Source organism: Ovis canadensis, chromosome 2 (genome assembly GCF_042477335.2).
Source record: "Ovis canadensis isolate MfBH-ARS-UI-01 breed Bighorn chromosome 2, ARS-UI_OviCan_v2, whole genome shotgun sequence".
Taxonomy (NCBI): Eukaryota; Metazoa; Chordata; class Mammalia; order Artiodactyla; family Bovidae; genus Ovis; species Ovis canadensis.
The window spans coordinates 174,428,120-174,447,215 of NC_091246.1; the positions used below are offsets into that span (position 1 = coordinate 174,428,120).

A 19,096-nucleotide genomic window follows, 5' to 3' on the forward strand; every position below is an offset into this window, starting at 1 on the left:
TCTTGTTTATTTCTTTCAGTTGCTGACTTGGTTTATGAGGTTCTATTTATTTTCGGGTATAATCCTCCAGAAAAAATAGGTCAAGTTATATGTTACTCTTTTTTCCTACCACTGAGAATTCTGAATTAATATATTGACAGATGAAAGAAGTAAAAGGCTTTTTCGTTTATTGATCCACTCAATATTGCTGTGAATACACAGTGAGAATGTTGTGTAATAAACTCTATTCAAAGAAGGACTTTCTCTCTTTTACATGGACTGGTTTCTGACAAAAAGAAATGTAACCAAAGAGGGCTGGCATATGATATTAATTATGCATCAAGGATATTTGATGACTCTACTATTGATGATGGAATATATAAATGACTTCACTTCTAAGTGGTTGGCTTGATGATAATATTGGAGTATATAATTAGAACAATACACAGTTTTCATGGGAATGTTCCTGTGGTTTGTAATTGGGGAAGAATGAATAATATTGTAAATGAGTACAAGTCTATAACATATACTGACTAGTTCTAAAGGTCACATGGATATTTAAACAATGCATTTGTATAATTAAAAAGAAAGGTAAGGGTGGGATGATTTCAGAGAATAGCACTGAAATATGTATATTACCATATGTGAAATAGATCACCAGTCCAAGTTCAATGCATGAAACAGGGCACTCAAAGCCGGTGCACTGGGACAACCCTGAGGGATGGGGTGGGGAAGGAAGAGGGTAGGGATTCAGAATGGGGGACACATGTACACCCATGGCTGATTCATGCCAGTGTGTGGCAGAGCCCACTAAATATAGTAAAGTAATTCACCTCCAATTAAAATATATAAATTAATTAAAAAATCAAACCCAAAGACTACAGTAGGCAGCTAGAATTGCACACAAAAGGAAAGTTCTGCAAAGGCCTTACTAGATAATAGAAGGGAAAGCAAAAGGTCTGAGGATAAGTAGCTCTTTATGTGAAGGCAGAGTGGCAGAATCAGTAGGTTGGGAAGCTGCTATTAAGGTGGTGAACTAGCTTAGCACAAAATAAAATCGTGATTGCTCCCCAACTAGTCACCCTGAAAGCTTGCCTGTGGAACATTATTTTCAATGTAATATTTGATAGTAATAAGGAAAATTAAGTTAATTGATTGTCCCTCTTTTTGCAATATAATGACCAAATCCAAGTAAAATTCAAGATCCTTTTTAAGAAATGCTTTTAATAGGAGAGGGCATTTTAGTTTGTGTGGCAGATGGAAGAAAAGATTAATATGAGGCAGGAGGCCTTTTCATACCTGATAATCCATGCAGTACAGACAAAACCTTTTCTACCCTTAGTAAGACTGACCTGATTACTGCAATATAGAATCAAGTGTTTCAAAGCTGAGAGCAACTTCAAAGGTAGCCTAGTCCAAATATCTGTGTAATATCAAAAGAGGTAATTTCCAAATGGAAGAAAGTCTGCGATCTATGTTAAAAAAAAATTAACTATGCAAACGATATCATTAGGTAGGAAGAGGCATGCTAGAATGTGAATGTCATAATGAATTGTTCATAATTTTAGAATGGGACAAACATTAAAAACTAGTAACTGTCAGGCATCTATAGGTATCCAATAAGACATCCTGCATATTTTTTTTAATATTTTTTGAAATCAATTCTAATAATGACATCAACTCTGAACATGAAATGTTTTTCTTTGTTTATTCTGTTTTCTTTTTTTAAAATTTAACTTTCTTTTAACTTAGGCTGATTTTGTTGTAGAATTATGTGTTAAGTATGGGGCCCCCTGATTGATAGTGGGCCCATGCTGAACCTATGAGAGTAAAAATAATAGTTAAGTGTGTTTAACTTATGAACTACTGGCAATTTTGAATGAACTGATGAGATCAGTCTCCTCTAACTGTATTTTCAATGTCCTCACCACTTGCTGAAGGCAAGTACTTACCTCAGTGTTCAGTTCTGTGGTACCTGTAGGGCTTTACTGATTACACTAAAGTAGCAGAAAAATAAAGAGCACTAAATAATTCTGTGTTCATCAGGGGAGAGGCACTGCCTTAAATGGTACCAGTGAGAGAGAGAGCATACTTCTTTGCCATAGAGGAACCAGAGTAGAGAAAGAACAGAGCCCATTAAATAACCTTGGGGTTCTGTTACAACTTATACTTTGGTCTTCACTGATTTGGGTGAGGGTAAGGAGAGACTTTTTAGGCAGGAACTCTTAGTTGTTGCTCAGACAGTAAAGACTCTGCCCACAATGCAGGAGACCAAAGTTTGATCCCTTGGTTGGGAACATCCCCTGGAGAAGGGAGTGGCCACCAAGTCCAATAATATTCCCTGAAAAATTCCATGGACCGAAGAGTCTGGTGGGTTACCATCCATGGGGTTGCAAAGAGTAGGACACAACTGAGCAACTAACACTTAGTTGTAAGAAAGACAAATTATAATACCTGTATAAACCATAGGAGCACACCTCCAAACAGTGTTAGAAATTGTTTCCATAGCACTTGCTTTCTTCAAATCCCTTAGGATTATACAGTGGAAGTGACAAATAGATTCAAGGGATTAGATCTGATAGAGTGCCTGAAGAACTGTGGGTGGAGGTTCCTGACATTGTACAGGAGGCAGGGATCAAGACCACCCCCATGGAAAAGAACTGCAAAAAGGACAAATGGTTATCTGAGAAAGCCTTACAAATAGCTGTGAATAGAAGAGAAGAGAAAGGCAAGGAGAAAAGGAAAGATATACCCATTTGAATGCAGAGTTCCAAAGAATAGCAAAGAGAAATAAGAAAGCCTTCCTCAGCTATCAGTGAAAAGAAATAGAGGAAAACAATAGAATGGGAAAGTCTAGAGATCTCTTCAAGATAATTAGAAATACCAAGGGAACATTTCATTCAAAGATGGGCACAATAAAGGACAGAAATGGTATGGACCTAACAGAAACAGAAGATATTAAGAAGAGGTGGCAAGAATACACAGAAGAACTATACAAAAAGATCATCATGATCTAGATAATCATGATGGTGTGATCACTCACCTAGAGCCAGACATCCTGGAATGTGAAGAGAAGTGGGCCTTAGGAAGCATCACTATGAACAAAACTAGTGGAGGTGATGGAATTCCAGTTGAGCTGTTTCAAATCCTAAAAGATGATGTTGTGAAAGTGTTGCACTCAATATGCCAGGAAATTTGGAAAACTCAGCAGCGGCCACAGGACTGGAAAATGTCAGTTTCCATTCCATTCTCAAAGAAAAGCAATGCCGAAGAAGCTTAAACTACTTCACAATTGCATCTCACATGCTAGTAAAATAATGCTCAAAATTCTCCAAGCCAGGCTTCAACAGTATGTGAACTATGAAATTCCGGATGTTCAAGCTTAATTTAGAAAAGGCAGAGAAACCAGAGATTGAATTGCCAACATCCTCTGGATCATTGAAAAAGCAAGAGAGTGCCAGAAAAACATCTACTTCTGCTTTATTGATTATGCCAAGGCCTATGACTGTGTAGACCATAACAAATTGGAAAATTCTTCAAGACGTGGGACTACCAGACCACCTAACCTGCCTCTTGAGAAACCTGTATGCATGTCAGGAAGCAACAGTTAGAACTGGACATGGAAGAATAGGTTGGTTCCAAGTTGGGAAAGGAGTATGTCAAGGCTGTATATTGTCAGCCTGCTTATTTAATTTATATGCAGAGTACATCATGAAAACTGCTGGGCTCCAGGAAGCACAAGCTGGAATCAAGATTGCTGGGAGAAATATCAATAACCTCAGATATGCAGATGACACCACCCTTATGCCAGAAAGCTAAGAAGAACTGAAGACCCTCCTGATGAAAGTGAAATAGGAGAGTGAAAAAGTTGGCTTAAAGCTCAACATTTAGAAGATTAAGATCATGACATCCGGTCCCATCACTTCATGGCAGACAGATGGGGAAACAATGGAAACAGTGACCAGACTTTATTTTGGGAGGCTCCAAAATCACTGCAGATGGTGACTGCAGCCATGAAATTAAAAGATGCTTACTCCTTGGAAGAAAAGTTATAACCATTCTAGACAGCATATTAAAAAGCAGAGACATTATTTTGCTAACGAAGGTCCATCTAGTCCAAGCTATGTTTTTTCCAGTAGTCATTTATGGATGTGAAAATTGAAATATAAAGAAAGCTGAACGCTGAAGAATTGATGCTTCTGAACTGTGGTGTTGGAGAAGAATCTTGAGAGTCCCTTGGACTGCAAGGAGATCCAGCCAATCAATCCTAAGGGATATCAGTCCTGAATATTCATGGGAAGGACTGATGCTGAAGCTGAAACTCCAATACTTTCATCACCTGATGTGAAGAACTGACTTATTTAAAAAAAACCCTGATGCTGGGAAAGACTGAAGGCAGGAGGAGAAGGGGACGACAGAAGATGAGATGGTTGGATGGCATCACTGACTCAATGGACATGAGTTTGAGTAAACTCCAGGAGTTGGTGATGGACAGGCAGGCCTGAGTGCTGCACTCCATGGGGTCACAAAGAGTCAGACACGACTGAGCGACTGAACTGAACTGATAATCCATAGTAGTACACCTCCAAATAATGTTAAAAATTGTTTCTATAGCACTTTCTTACTTTTCTACAGTTGAAAAAAGAGAGATAAAATATATCTTCCTATGGCTCCTTTTTCTAACTTCTACTATCCTCTATTAATAAATAGTTTAAATTTTCCTTTTGGAATGTGGTGGAATATCCATGGTTTTCTGTCAAGACTGGATCTACTTGTAGGGGCAATAGGCTGGTACTTGCATACAAAGGGAAGAGCCCAGGAATTAAAACAAACAAAACACACACACACACACACACACACGAAGGAAATGGAAGAACCCCTGTTCAGTGTATCATAGTCTCATCAGTCACTTGTGATGATTGAAATTCAGTTAGTAAAGTATAATTGCATTGTTGTTGTTTTTAATAACTACCCATGTTGAAATCTAAATATTCCTAGGAAGGGTAATATTGTCTTTGTAATCTTGGTAGTTTATGAAACTACTCGGTTAGACTTGTTTCAGTCTACCATCTAGCTAAGAGTAGCTCCCTGCAGAATGACATGTGATTATGTCTTGACAATGTGAAGATATACTATTTAGCATTCTTACTATTTTTAGATAGCCCAAAGGATTAGTTCTTGCACAGTTTGTCATTTCATTGAGGCATAACTATGAATGATACTTGGTGACATGAATGTATATGAGTAATTCTGAGCTAGGGGGAAGGCTTGCAGACCAAGAGCAGCATAGAAATCAAGATTTGTTGTTTTTCTCTAAGTCACGTATGCATGGAGAAAATGGTGTACACTATGGTAAGCTGTAAGTGACAGAGAAATAACAGTGCCTGGAACAGAGTATGTGCTGGGTAAAAGTTTGTCAGATGTTTTAAGCAATTTCCTAAACATTCAGGAAGCAGAATAAGGGTACTAGAATATTGAGGATCAATAAAAGGAAAGTCAAAAGACTGGAAATGTTTCAAAGGGTAACTTAAGTTCAGCATTACTTTTCTTTTCTTTTTCTTTTTTTCTACCCACACAACTGTTAATGAGCTTTCCAATACTGAAGTATAAAACTCCTCATGAATATTCTATGTTCTATATTTTTGTTATTTTTAAAATTTTACTTTTTTTTTTCTTAGCTGGAGAACATCAGTTTCACAGTCTAACACTTTTCTTGATAACTTAAATGTTTTTTCCAGCAACAAAGTTGCAAGATTGATAATAATCTAACCTGCCATGTTTTTCATGTGTCATGACACCTTTGATTTACCCATGACTAAAAAGTGTATTTGACACAGAAAAAAATGCATATCTTCCATTTTTCTTACCACTTAACATATTAGCTGCAATATAGCTGCGGATGTCTTTGTTTGGGTATTAAGAATTACATAGCAACATTTGTGGGCTTTAGATATGACAATCAATAAACTTTGTTTTCACAAATGGCACAATATATTACTGCAAATTTCTGTCACTGCATTTAATTTTTGAGGACTAGCTATTGACCTATTATTGAAATCCCTAATATAGAATACGTGATAGGTCATGCAATGTTCTCCAGTTAACTCCCTTTCTTTGTCTTAGAATTGGACCAACAAAATGAAAAATAAAAACAAATGAGCCACATTTGAATTCATAGAAATTACGGATGGTTTAATTTTAAGATTAGATATGGATAGACTTCTCTGGTGATCCAGTGGTTAAGATTTCACCTTTCAGTGCAGGGGTGGTAGGTTCAGTCCCTGATCTGGCAGCTAAGATATCACATGCCTCCCTGCCACAAAGCCAGAATAAAAACAACAATAGCAATATTGTAACAAATTCAATAAAGACTTTAAAAAATAGTCCACATCAAAAAATATTTTAAAGAAAGTTTAGGCATGAATATATATATATTTTCTATTGCTTTGCTTAAGGAATGTAGAAGTATAGAGATATTGAAACCCTCAGAAAGCCAAAGGTTAAAACCTAATGAAAAAAATGTTTTTATTTTTCTAAGTAATCAGAAAATTTTTTTTCAGAGCGCCTTCAAGGCATTTCCCCTGTATCAGTTGCAGACAACAATGTACTGAATAATAACGGCAGTTAAAGAATGTCTCTTGAGCACTGCTCCCCAGAGTTCATACTTGCTCTTGACTTTGATAACTCAAAATATGCATATTCTGCCTACTTAAGCTGCTTAAATGCATTTTTGCCCTGAGAAGAGAAAATCCATTGTATTGAATGTGTTTTTAAATGTGTGTGAGCATTTCTTCTTAGCGCTAGGACTCACATAGCCTCCATTTTTGCTTTGTGTGAAAGACAATACTTGCCAAGTTATTAGATAATTTATATCTTAACAGACTTTAGAGTTTTAGAACAACATACCATCAAATTACAAGGAATATATCTGGTAAAGTATCTAGAAGCTTGGTATATAATCGCAATTGAGTACTGAAAACCCATCTGTCTTTGTAATAGCAAAGTAGAAAATTGTAATCTTAATAAATACGTGTTATGTAGTTATACCTGTTGGCAGCCTTGTCAGAAACAGTGAAATAGATTAAATGACCTTTCCCTCTTCCACCTCTAGATAATGAATTTTCATATGTCTACCTCTTTCCTCCTTACTTGAAGTTGATAATCATTCATATTCCCCTGAGGAAAAAGAAGCAGTCAAAAAATAATTTTCTTTTTCACCCTGAACTCTCCTAAATCTACCAATCTATCTGAATCTAGCACTATTCACTTTTTCTCTTATTTGAATGGAAGAACAAACTGACTTTGTTCCTAAGGCCAGTCCCTGCAATTGTGCATCCATACCACCTTTCCTCAACTGTATAAGAGTTAGACTCAGTCAGTTGCTTCTTTATTCCTTGAATCATCAATATTCTCTTTTCTCCTGGATCATTCCCATTAGTATACAAGGATCTTGTAAAGAGGCTGCGAAATAACTTCTTTAATAACTGTACTCCTCTCCAGCTACCACTCCATTTTTCTTTTCCCGTTATGCAAAAAGTGTGTGTCTATTGCCTCCTCTGTCCTCAGTGAGCCTTACATTCTTATCACTTACTTACACCTCTGTTGCCAAAGTTACCAGTGACCTCCAGTTGCATAATTATTCAGTTATCAGTCCTTAGCACACAACTGATCTTGTCTCCTCCTTGAATACTTTCCCTTTTAAAGAATATATTCTTGGAGTTCTCTTATTATTAATACCTTACTGTGCTTTTTTTTTTTTTTTTTTTTTGCTTGGTTTATTTTCCTGGGTAATCCTCATTTTGCCAGTATGTTTTGCACGTCTCAGTGTTCAGTGCTTTGAACGAGTTCCCTTCTTCTATTGATTTCTTAAGGCTTTCGTCCTGTATCAGGACTTTAAAAACACATCCTTTTCCATGGTTGTATTAAACATCTAGAGACTAAGACTTGCAGGTTTTTGTCTCCAGCCCTACATGTTAGATCTTATTCGTTGAATACCAAACTCACTTAAATACTGAGATCCAACGTACTAAGTCCATTTGGATATTTAATGGAAATATCAAATTCCATGTCTCCCAAAGCTTTTGATATTCTCCTAACAATGTTTTCTCCAATGATGACCATCTTGGTAAATGTGACCCTTTTCACTCAGTTGCCCAAATCAAAACACTGTAGTTACCCTTGACTCCATTCTTTTTCTCAGACTCTTTATTTTAAATTTTTAAATATATTCTGAATTGGACTACTCTTTCTAAAGAACAGCTTGCATCCATATTACTACCAATGCTTTACTTTTCTTTGTAGAATTTAATGCTGCCAAAAAATACTAAATAGTGTTTGCTTGCTTACTGAGTTTTTCCTCCAGTAAAATGTAAATTCCACAAAAACAAAAATTTTATTAGTTTTGTTAACTGCCATATCTCTAGAGTTATGCCCAATAAATCTTTGTTAAATATATAATTGAATCTATGAATACTGAGAGAGTATTTTCTTTTTAGGAGACAGAAGTGACTTTTTTAAGGGCCCTTGTTTTCAAACTGGAAATATTTTAAAGCCATTTTGAAATAAGCCAATATATTTTACCTGTTGAACTCAATCATTACTGGTTTATATCTTAGAGGGACAAGTCTGAGTTGGAAGAAATGTATTTCTATAGCTAAAGAAGTTTCTGTTTGCCACAGTTAGAAAGGTGACTAGGAGAATCAGAAGTTGCCATAGGCCACTCCTCAGTGACTACTGTGAATTATCCATCCCTGGATTGTCGGCTAATTTTAATATTAATTCAATAACCTAAGATTTGAATGAATTGTTCTTTGAGAGTTACCAAAATGACCTTTTGATTTAATTATATTTATACTTTAATTAAATTCAGTATAAATATATTTGATTTTCCTGATTAAAAAAATAATGCATTATTTAACATTATTTTATTTATTAAAATATATTATCATTCTTAAATTTTAAAAATTCAGTAAAGTATCTTTAAATATATTGCAAACTATGCCAAGTAAGGTCTTCAGGTAATAGGAGGAATACTTCCTTGATCTGACAGATTGGCTCTTTATTAAGAAACAGGGATATTGTGAGAGCTACTAATCTGCAAAATGAGAAGCTCTTTTTTTTAATGCATGGTATGTTAATTGGCTTTAACTGTTTTTTTTTTTTTGAAAATGATCCTTATTCCTATAAAACAGCATATTCCATTGCTTCTCATTCATCTTCAGATTGAAATATCCTCTTCATGAAGATATAGGTATTTCACTAATAATATCCAGATAACAAAAAGTTTATATTGTTTTAGTCTATAATTCAGCTTGATTGGTAGTTTACCTGAGTGAGTTTTGGCAATGTCCAAGACAGGGCTGCACTGGCCTAACATGCCAACACCAAACACATCATCATTTCTTAAAACTGACTCTACTTTTTTTCCCCAGTTTCACCCTGTAACCCAAATAGCAAATCTCCACATCCTCCTTTCACATCCATCCTTCCACATCCTATTATCTACATAAAACAGTCACTACAATTTAAAACTTCTACTTTATCACACCATACTGTCTCTACTTAAGAAAAAAACACCATGCATTTTAGGTTCTTATGACCTATTTCCTGAGAAATTGGAAGAGTATTTCTCTGTTCAGGAATCCAGCTACTGTACCTGTGTCTACATGATTTTTTTTTTTAAGGAATAATCTTGGGTTACTGCCCTTATAATTAAAAACATAAATACATTTCTTTATAAAATAAAAATTAAAAATACAATAAATAAAGCATTTTAATCCAATCAGATGATAGTTTAGCCTATGTGAAATCTAGTGTGCTCGTAAACCTCTTAGGATTCTTAAGTCCTTACATCTCTCCATTGGACACTGCTTCCAATAGGAATCTTGGCAAAAATAATCAATCTTTCTTTCTATACTGCATCAATCTAAAAGGATACAGAAATGCCTTTTGCATTTACCTACAGAAATAGATGGGGAAACTGTCTAAACAGTGTCAGACTTTATTTTGGGGGGCTCCAAAATTACTGCAGATGGTGATTGCAGCCATGAAATTAAAGGCGATTACTCCTTGGAAGGAAAGTTATGACCAACCTAGATAGCATATTCAAAAGCAGAGACATTACTTTTCCGACTAAGGTCTGTCTAGTCAAGGCTATGGTTTTTCCAGTAGTCCTGTATGCATGTGAGAGTTGGACTGTGAAGAAAGCTGAGCGCCGAAGAATTGATGCTTTTGAAACGTGGTGTTGGAGAAGACTCTTGAGAGTCCCTTGGACTGCATGGAGATCCAATCAGTCCATTCTAAAGGAAATCAGTCCTGGGTGTTCTTTGGAAGGACTGATGTTGAAGCTGAAACTCCAGTACTTTGGCCACCTCATGTGAAGAGTTGACTCATTGGAAAAGACTCTGATGCTGGGAGGGATTGGGGGCAGGAGGAGAAGGGGACAACAGAGGATGAGATGGCTGGATAGCATCACGGACTCGATGGATGTGAGTTTGAGTGAACTCCAGGAGTTGGTGATGGACAGGGAGGCCTGGTGTGCTGCGATTCATGGGGTCAGAGTCAGACACAACTGAGTGACTGAAGTGAACTGAACTGAATGCCTTTCCAACCTCATTCTGCAATACTACACCAAGGCAATGTAAAACAAGACTTTTACAAACTCCTTTCCCATCTGATATGAGTTTTGTTACACCACTTTAAAAGTAAAAACAAGTTTAAAAAGCTAAATGGGAATTACATCTATCCCACTATATTTTACTTATCCATATTGTATTCCATGTGTCATTTCCCAAATGCACCCCAAATTAGAAGTAAGTTTATCAGCTTGACATTAAATGCCCAGTGCAGTGTTTCCTCAACCTACTTTCTCATCTACTACAAGGCCTATGTGAGTTTGAACCTAATTCTTTTTACTTAGTAGCTTTGTGATCCTAAGTAATTTACTTAAACCTTAAATATACTTATTTTCTTATCTATAAAATATAAAAAATATTAACACCTGATTCTCAGAAATATTGTGAGCATACAATAAATGAGTAAATCTGAAACATAAAATATAGTGTTTAATTTCTAAAATATGCTCAAAAGGGTTAACTGTTGTTATTATCATGATGAAATACTTTCACCACTAATACATGTTCCACCCTAAGAAACTAAAAACTTAAGTCAGTATTCCAACATATCTTAGTCTTTCCCACATCTTTGCTTTTGTCCAAGCTTTTTGTTTCACCAGATTTCCTATTTTTCTTCTTTTTTTGTAAAAAAAAAAATTCTCCAAACATTCAATTTCTGTTCATCCATTAATGCACAGATGAAATAAAATGTTATCATCTTTGCTTTTGTCCAAGCTCTTTGTTTCACCAGATTTCCTATTTTTCTTCTTTTTTTGTAAAAAAAAAAAATTCTCCACACATTCAATTTCTGTTCATCCATTAATGCACAGATGAAATAAAATGTTATCATCATTAAGGAACTTCTAACTCTATTTAACAGATAAATCTTCATACACTTGTGCTGCTATAACAAAATACCACAGACTGGGTAACTTACAAGAAATTTATTTCTCACAGTTCTAAAGGCTGGAAATCTGAGATCAGGGTACCAGCACGGTCTGGTGAGTGCTGTCTTCTGGGATACAGACTTGTCCTATCTTGCAGAAGGCCCAAGAGATCTCTCTAGAGCCTCTATTATAATGCAGTAATCCCATTCATATGGGTTCCTCCTTCAGCATGTGAGCAGTGTCCAACCCTCATCAAAACTGTCATCTTAAGGGGTTAGGACTTCAACATATGAATTTAGGGGAAACAAACATTCAACCATAGGAAGATATATCTAACCATTCTTTGGAATTCAGTGTTACTATACAAGTTTGATGAAAGGTACCAAACCTGACTTCAAAAATATAGATATTTATACTTAATCACACATTTTTTCTATTAGATTATATCTTTCTTGAAGACAGATGATATAGACATTTATGCTTAATTATACTAATTTTACCTAATTTTTCTATTAGATTATATACTTTTTGAAGTCAGACTATCCTGCTTCATATACTGGTTGAAATGCCTTACATCCATAAATTCTAAAAAATAAAATAAAAAATACAATAAATAAAACATTTTCATCCAGTAAAATAGTAGCTTAGCATAAATGCATTATGACAATAAAATATAGTGCTAAGATAACTTATAATATAATTGCAGTAATTGCATTTTCTTGCTTGGACCAATACTGTTTTTAGTGCCTTTTAATGTTTCCATTTTTGATTCATGTTTTAATTTTCCTTCTGTAAAATGTGATAAGATAGTTTCTTCTGACATATGGCATTGCTGCTGCTACTGCCAAGTCGCTTCAGTCGTGTCCGACTCTGTGTGACCCCATAGACAGCAGCCCACCAGGCTCCCCCATCCGTGGGATTCTCCAAGCAATAACACTGGAGTGGGTTGCCATTTCCTTCTCCAATGCATGAAAATGAAAAGTGAAAGTGAAGTCGCTCAGTCATGTCCGACTCTTAGCGACCCCATGGACTGCAGCCCACCATGCTCCTTCGTCCATGGGATTTTCCAGGCAAGAGCACTGGAGTGGGCTGCTAGTGTATACTTACTCTAAATATCATTCATTTCAGTCAAGAGATTTTTCCATTAACACAATAGCTAAGGAAAAGAGAGAAACAAATTTGAGCCATATATGTTTTGGAAATTAAAATATTTCAACCCTATATCTTTTTTTCTACTTGGGTGGTTAATTTTATCCACATTTTTAGTTTGGCTTAGTTGACTTTGATCTATAATTTATTATGCTATTTGAATAATACTTTTCTATCTTTTTTTAAACTATATAATTTCCTCCTAGTATTTCATATTCAACTTTTTCTGTTCACTGCATAATTTTAGAAGGTTTCTTTTTTAATTAGGTGTCTTTATGTAGGTTGTTCTTCGTTTTGTTGCATATAGCTACAGTTTATGTCCTATGAAAAGTGAAAGTGTTGGTCGCTAAGTCATGTCTGACCATGAGACCCTGTGTACTGTAGCCCTCCAGGATCCTCTCTCTGTCCATGGAATTCTCCAGGCAAGAATACCAGAGCAAGTTGCCATTTCCTTCACCAGAGTTCTTCCCAACCCAGGGATCAAACCCTGGTCTCCTGCATTGCAGGCAGATTCTTTACCTTCTGAGCTAGCAGGGTTCCATGAAGCTTTGCAGAGTTTTCTATTACAAGTTGTTAGCATTCTTCTCATTTCTCATTTCATCTTATTTTTAAAGCCTTTATATAGTTTCTATATGATAAATTAAATTTTTAAAATTCTTCTTTAAATTATTTTAACTTTTAAAGATTAAAAACCATTTCATAGGGCTAAATGGATTACAATTTTCCCTTATCTCACACTTTAGTCCCACTAGCTTAATTTGATATACTTTACATGGAATTTATTATTTACTCTTTTATTCAGTTAAACCTCGGATTCTTTGTTCTTTCATCTTTAACACAGTAAATGTTGAGAGATATCTACCCAGTTTCATTCACAGAAGGTAACTGCTCACATTATAGAATTAGGTAAGGGAAATCTCAAAGAGTATAACTGGATAATGCTTATTATTATATATGCATATGTATACATTTGTTATAAATATTTATTATGTTTGTCTTTATTTTTAAGTACCAGTATCCATAATTCCAATTACTTAAAGTGAAACCAGCTGAATTAATGTTTTAGAATCAAAGGGAAAAATTAATTAGAATTAAAAGGAAGTTTAAATGAAGCATTAAAAAATGTTTCATTTCCCTGTGAAAGCATATGTTTAGCATCAGATATATGTCAAATACTATCATTATAAGTATATATATAAATTTTTATTATATTCTTGACCATGAGAAGAGAAGGGTATGTTTGTAAGAATGTGGTTATCAGTTCAGTTCAGTTGCTCAGTCGTGTCTGACTCTTTGAGACCCTATGAATCGCAGTACGCCACGCCTGCCTGTCCATCACCAAGTCCTGGAGTTTACCCGAACTCGTGTCCATTGAGTTGGTGATGCCATCCAGCCATCTCATCCTCTGTTGTCCCCTTCTCCTCCTGCCCCCAGTCCCTCCCAGCATCAGGGTCTTTTCCAATGAGTCAACTCTTTGCATGAGGTGGCCAAAGTATTGAAGTTTCAGCTTCAGCATCATTCCTTCCAAAGAACACCCAGGACTGATGTCCTTTAGGATGGACTGGTTGGATCTCCTTGCAGTCCAAGGGACTCTCAAGAGTCTTCTCCAACACCACAGTTCAAAAGCATCAATTCTTTGGTGCTCAAGCTTTCTTCACAGTCCAACTCTCACATCCATACATGATCACTGGAAAAACCATAACCTTGACTAGATGGACCTTTGTTGACAAAGTAATGTCTCTGCTTTTGAATATGCTATCTAGGTTGTTCATAACTTTCCTTCCATGGAGTAAGCGTCTTTTAATTTCATGGCTGCAATCATCATCTGCAGTAATTTTGGTACCCAAAAAAATAAAGTCTGACACTGTTTCCACTGTTTCCCCATCTATTTCCTATGAAGTGATGGGGCTAGATGGCATGATCTTCGTTTTCTGAATGTTGAGCTTTAAGCCAACTTTTTCACTCTCCTCTTTCACTTGCATCAAGAGGCTTTTTAATTCCTCTTCACTTTCTGCCATAAGGGTGGTGTCATCTGCATATCTGAGGTTATAGTGCCTTGGAATTTAAAAAGGTATAATTATGAATCTAGTTAAATTAGATTTTTCATGTTTCCAAGTTTCTCTTTTTAATTCACTGCTTTCTAATCAGTTTTTAAAAATTATGGCACTGATTAATATACCATGATAGGAAAAAAATCACTTTCTGATTTTATACATGTCTGTAACTGTTTGAGAGAGAAAATATTCTTTTTTTGTGCTATTGACATATAGGAGTCAGTCAAGAGGATGAAGACAGTTTTCCTCCTTCAACATGAATCAATTGAAAGTCTGTGCAGAGATTTTTTTCAACCAAAGTCTTAATCCTCGAAGTTAGAATATTGACTGAATACTTTCTTGTGTTTCAATCTCTTCTATTTGGAAGGTTGATATTTATTACTCCTCATTAAATATTGATGTATTAAATCTTTTGACTTAAGTCATTTGATGGGTTTTCCAACTGTTCCTTTTGGGAAATTGTTTACTGACTCCAAGTGTGGTATCTGATTAAAGAGTCACATTCATTCTGGTCAGTCTGTTATCCTCATCACCCAAGCTAATGATAGTTTTCAACTTGCCAGTGGAAACACCTGGTAATAATACCCACTAGAGATCTATGCAGTTCAGGTAGAGATAGATAACTTGCCAGGCTTATGCCAGCTTTCATCAGGAAGTAGAAAATAAAAGACATTTCCTTAGCCCATGATGATATTTGTGGGTTCTTATTGTTCAGTAATTTTCCCCGCTTCCATATCAGGCCTTATGTTTTATTTGTCTAAAGAGGAAAACCATAGATAATATTTAGCAAAAACACATGAGTATCCCTTCACTAAAGCACATCACAGCTAATATAAGTATCCTTTCTCCAGTATGTCATTTGAATTTTTAAAGTTACCATTATTGTATCAAACCACATCAGTTTACAAAACATCTGACTTTCTCTTTATTGGTGTTCTGTTTATCTGAAGCTTTAAAATCAGTGGTTGATACATTTTGCATTAAGATAAGCAACTGATTCATTCAAAAAGCAGCCACAAAATGTAATAGATTGATTAGTTGTGTCAACTAAGCATTGCCTGTATTGACCAATGATTCATTTTTATATCAGTGTCTCAAGAGAAACTCAGTGTTCCTTCATATTCCAACCTCTCTCCAAAAAACGTCAATGACATATTTGCTGACTAGTAGCCAGTTTGGAAATTGTTGTCTACATCTTGGCAATGTTAGCTCATTTTTGAATGAGAGGCTATTTCAAAAAGGTCATTTCAGTTGTCAAATGAAGACATTAAGCATTAACATTAGTGTTGGTGCATCTTTGCTAACCAAATTATTTTGTAACATTGCACAGAATATTTCTAAAGAATTTTACTATGTAAGCATTCCATGTGTCTATTGACTAATTCAGAATTTGTAGTGAATGATCAATAGGTTCCAGACTTTTTATAAATGCTAGAGATATAGCAGCAGAAATAGAAAAATAATGCACCAGAGAAAGAAATCTGATATATACAATGTTTGGTAGTGATAAGTGAAAAATAAACTTGGGGATGTCTACAGAGAGTGTAAAAAGTTGTAGTTTTTTTTTTTTTTTTTTTTTAACAAGGTAAAGTGGTAAAAAAAGAAGTCCTAACCAGAAAGGTGCCATCTAAATGACGCCCAGAAAGGACGTCAGCATGTCATGTCAGCCATTCCAATATATGATGATTATTCTAGAAATAGCTCTGGGATGCCATCCAGAATCTTGTTCAATGGGCAGTAAGAAAGTTGGTTTGTGTTAAGTAAGAGTGAGAGAGTAGCAAAGAAATGAAGGAAATGAGGGGAAATCCTAATGATAAGACACATCACATAGGGCTTATAGGCCATTATAAGGCTTTGACTTTGACTTTGATTGAAATGGAAACCCTCTGAGGAATTGGGCAGAAAAGTTACTTGATCTACCTTTACATTTTAAAGACAAAGTTGGCTACTGTATTGAAGAAGACTCAGAAGGAGGAGGGCATAGAGGAAAGCAGAGAAACCATTGGAATTGTGATGATCTGGTGGAGAGGTGTTGGCAGCTTGGGGCAGGATGTTAGTAGTAGTCACTGAGAAGTAGTGGGCTTCCTGATAGGTTTGACGTCAGAGTCCAAGATATTTGTTAACACACTAGAGGTAAGGCAGAGGAAAAAAGAGGAGTTGAAAATTCCCCCTATTCCCTATTTAGATCAAAAGCTACTCTGAATGGAGTTAAACTTTCAACTGTGATTTTTTTATGGAATTTTACTCTTCAGTTCAGTTGCTCAGTTGTGTCCAACTCTTTGCAACACCATGGACTGCAGCACACCAGGCCTCCCTGTCCATCACCAACTCCTGGAGTTTACTCAAACTCACGTCCATTGAGTTGGTGATGCCATCCAACCATTTCATCCTCTGCTGTCCCCTTCTCCTCCAGCCTTCAATTTTTCCCAGCATCAGGGTCTTTTCAAATGAGTCATTTCTTCACATAAGGTGACCACAGTATTGGAGTTTCAGCTTCAGCATCAGTCCTTCCAATGAATATTCAGGACTGCTTTCCTTTAGGATGGACTGGTTGGATCTCCTTGCAGTCCAAGCAATTTTACTATTCACTTTATATATATATATATATAAATTGAGATTCTTTTAAATTCAAATTTATCTAAAAATTACCAGTCTTACCTAGCACAAGCAAAGATATATTTCAAAAACTGGTGTTGAACAAATTTTTTTTACCACAAGATCTTATTTTCCTGACTATAGAGAAGGAATGTGGAAGGAAGTGGTGCCGTGACCATAATCTAGTCATTAAGGAAATGTGTGATTGTTTAGCTCCCAAGGTCAGTCAAGGAGCGAGTGAGGTTGAGGTCACAGGAGCCTGTGAGCTTTACATGTTTTACTTTAGAGAATCTATTTTTGACCTCATGCATCCACCTCAAAAAAGTGGCTCTTGCTCACAAAGCAAGTCTGCAACATTGTATAGATAGGTCAATCTAGATCCATATCATTCCTAAGAAAAGCTCTCATAATGTTTCCTCTATTTGCCAGCATTGAAAGCAAATAACATTATCCTCAGATTTAAAGAACACATTATGACTAAGAAAATCAGGAATACAAATGCTCAGTGGACTATGTTGTCCTTAAAGAAATAAAATGATTACTGGAACATGTATGGGTTACTAATAAAAACTTGTTTAAGCCTTTTTTTTTTTAATTTTAAAGATAAATTAAAAAGATAGAACTGACTTTTAATGAGTAATACAAATTTATCTTAAAAATGTGACTTTTACCCAACTCACTTTCCTCTTTCTGTCTTATTCCAGAACCTACAGATAAACCACCTTTGCTATTAATTGCAAATTCTGAAACAATTGAGATTTTCTATCTTAATGGAAGTAAGATGGCAACCCTGAGCTCAGTAAATGGAAATGAAATTCATACTCTGGATTTTATTTACAATGAAGACACGATTTGTTGGATTGAATCAAGAGAATCTTCAAATCAGCTCAAGTGTATTCAGATAACAAAAACAGGAAGATTAACAGATGAATGGACGATCAGTATTCTTCAGTCCTTCCACAGTGAGTTTCAAATTATCTTATATGCCATCCTTTAAGGATTTTATTTACAGACCAGCTGACAGGATTCTTAGATTTCTCAGAATAGCTACTGGCTTCTAGAAAACTATCTATGTAAATATGAATGCACTTAAATAAGTGTATCCCCTGCATGTTTTGTACATACACACATAAACATAGAATTGCACTGTTATATAAGCAATACATTGAAGGGTCAATTTTAATTATTTCTTTAATGCTTATTACAGTATCACCTACATGAGAACTGTGACTTTTCACTGAAATGGTAATTTACAACGTGTGATAGTGAAGGTGGAGATTAAAAAAAAAAACAAGACACAGAGTTAATAATAAGCTCATCAACTGTAGTATTTGTTAAAATACCTTGAAACTATTAATTTTATGCTAATTGGTAACAACTACCTGTGTTTGTTGACTTTTTTCTTAGTAAATCAGAGTTTTTTGCATCTTCTTCCAAGAGTAATTTGTAATTTGTGATTCACTTGATTTCTAATGTTGGATATTCACAAACTAGTACCTGTCCTTTTCTTTCTGTATTTCACATTGTCACACACACACACACACACACACACACATTGTCTCTCTTTTTCTTACTCTTCCGCTCTCCCCCATCCCCACACACATGAGAGTATAAAAATGTATTTGTGCTTGCCTGGGAAACCGTATACATAAGAATTTCAAGATGGCAGCCAGTGGTTGGAGGGGCGCAGGTGACATCCTTCCGTCCCCTAGGGTGTGGACCCCACTGCCTCGTTCTCCCAAAGTGCCAGGGACTCGGAGATGGAGAAGTCTAGAGGCTGCTGTAAAAATAAAACTGAAAACCAGAAGCAGGAGGCTTA

General features: G+C 35.6%; 1 protein-coding gene across 1 annotated transcript in view; it reads left to right on the top strand.

Moving 5' to 3' along the window:
- Nucleotides 1–19,096, top strand: part of LRP1B (LDL receptor related protein 1B) — a 1,961,274-nt gene that overhangs the window by 754,515 nt on the left and 1,187,663 nt on the right. The window contains exon 6 of the mRNA XM_069573760.1: nt 17,982–18,239. Within this exon, the coding sequence (XP_069429861.1) occupies nt 17,982–18,239 (258 nt within the window). The remainder of the gene's footprint in view (nt 1–17,981; nt 18,240–19,096) is intronic.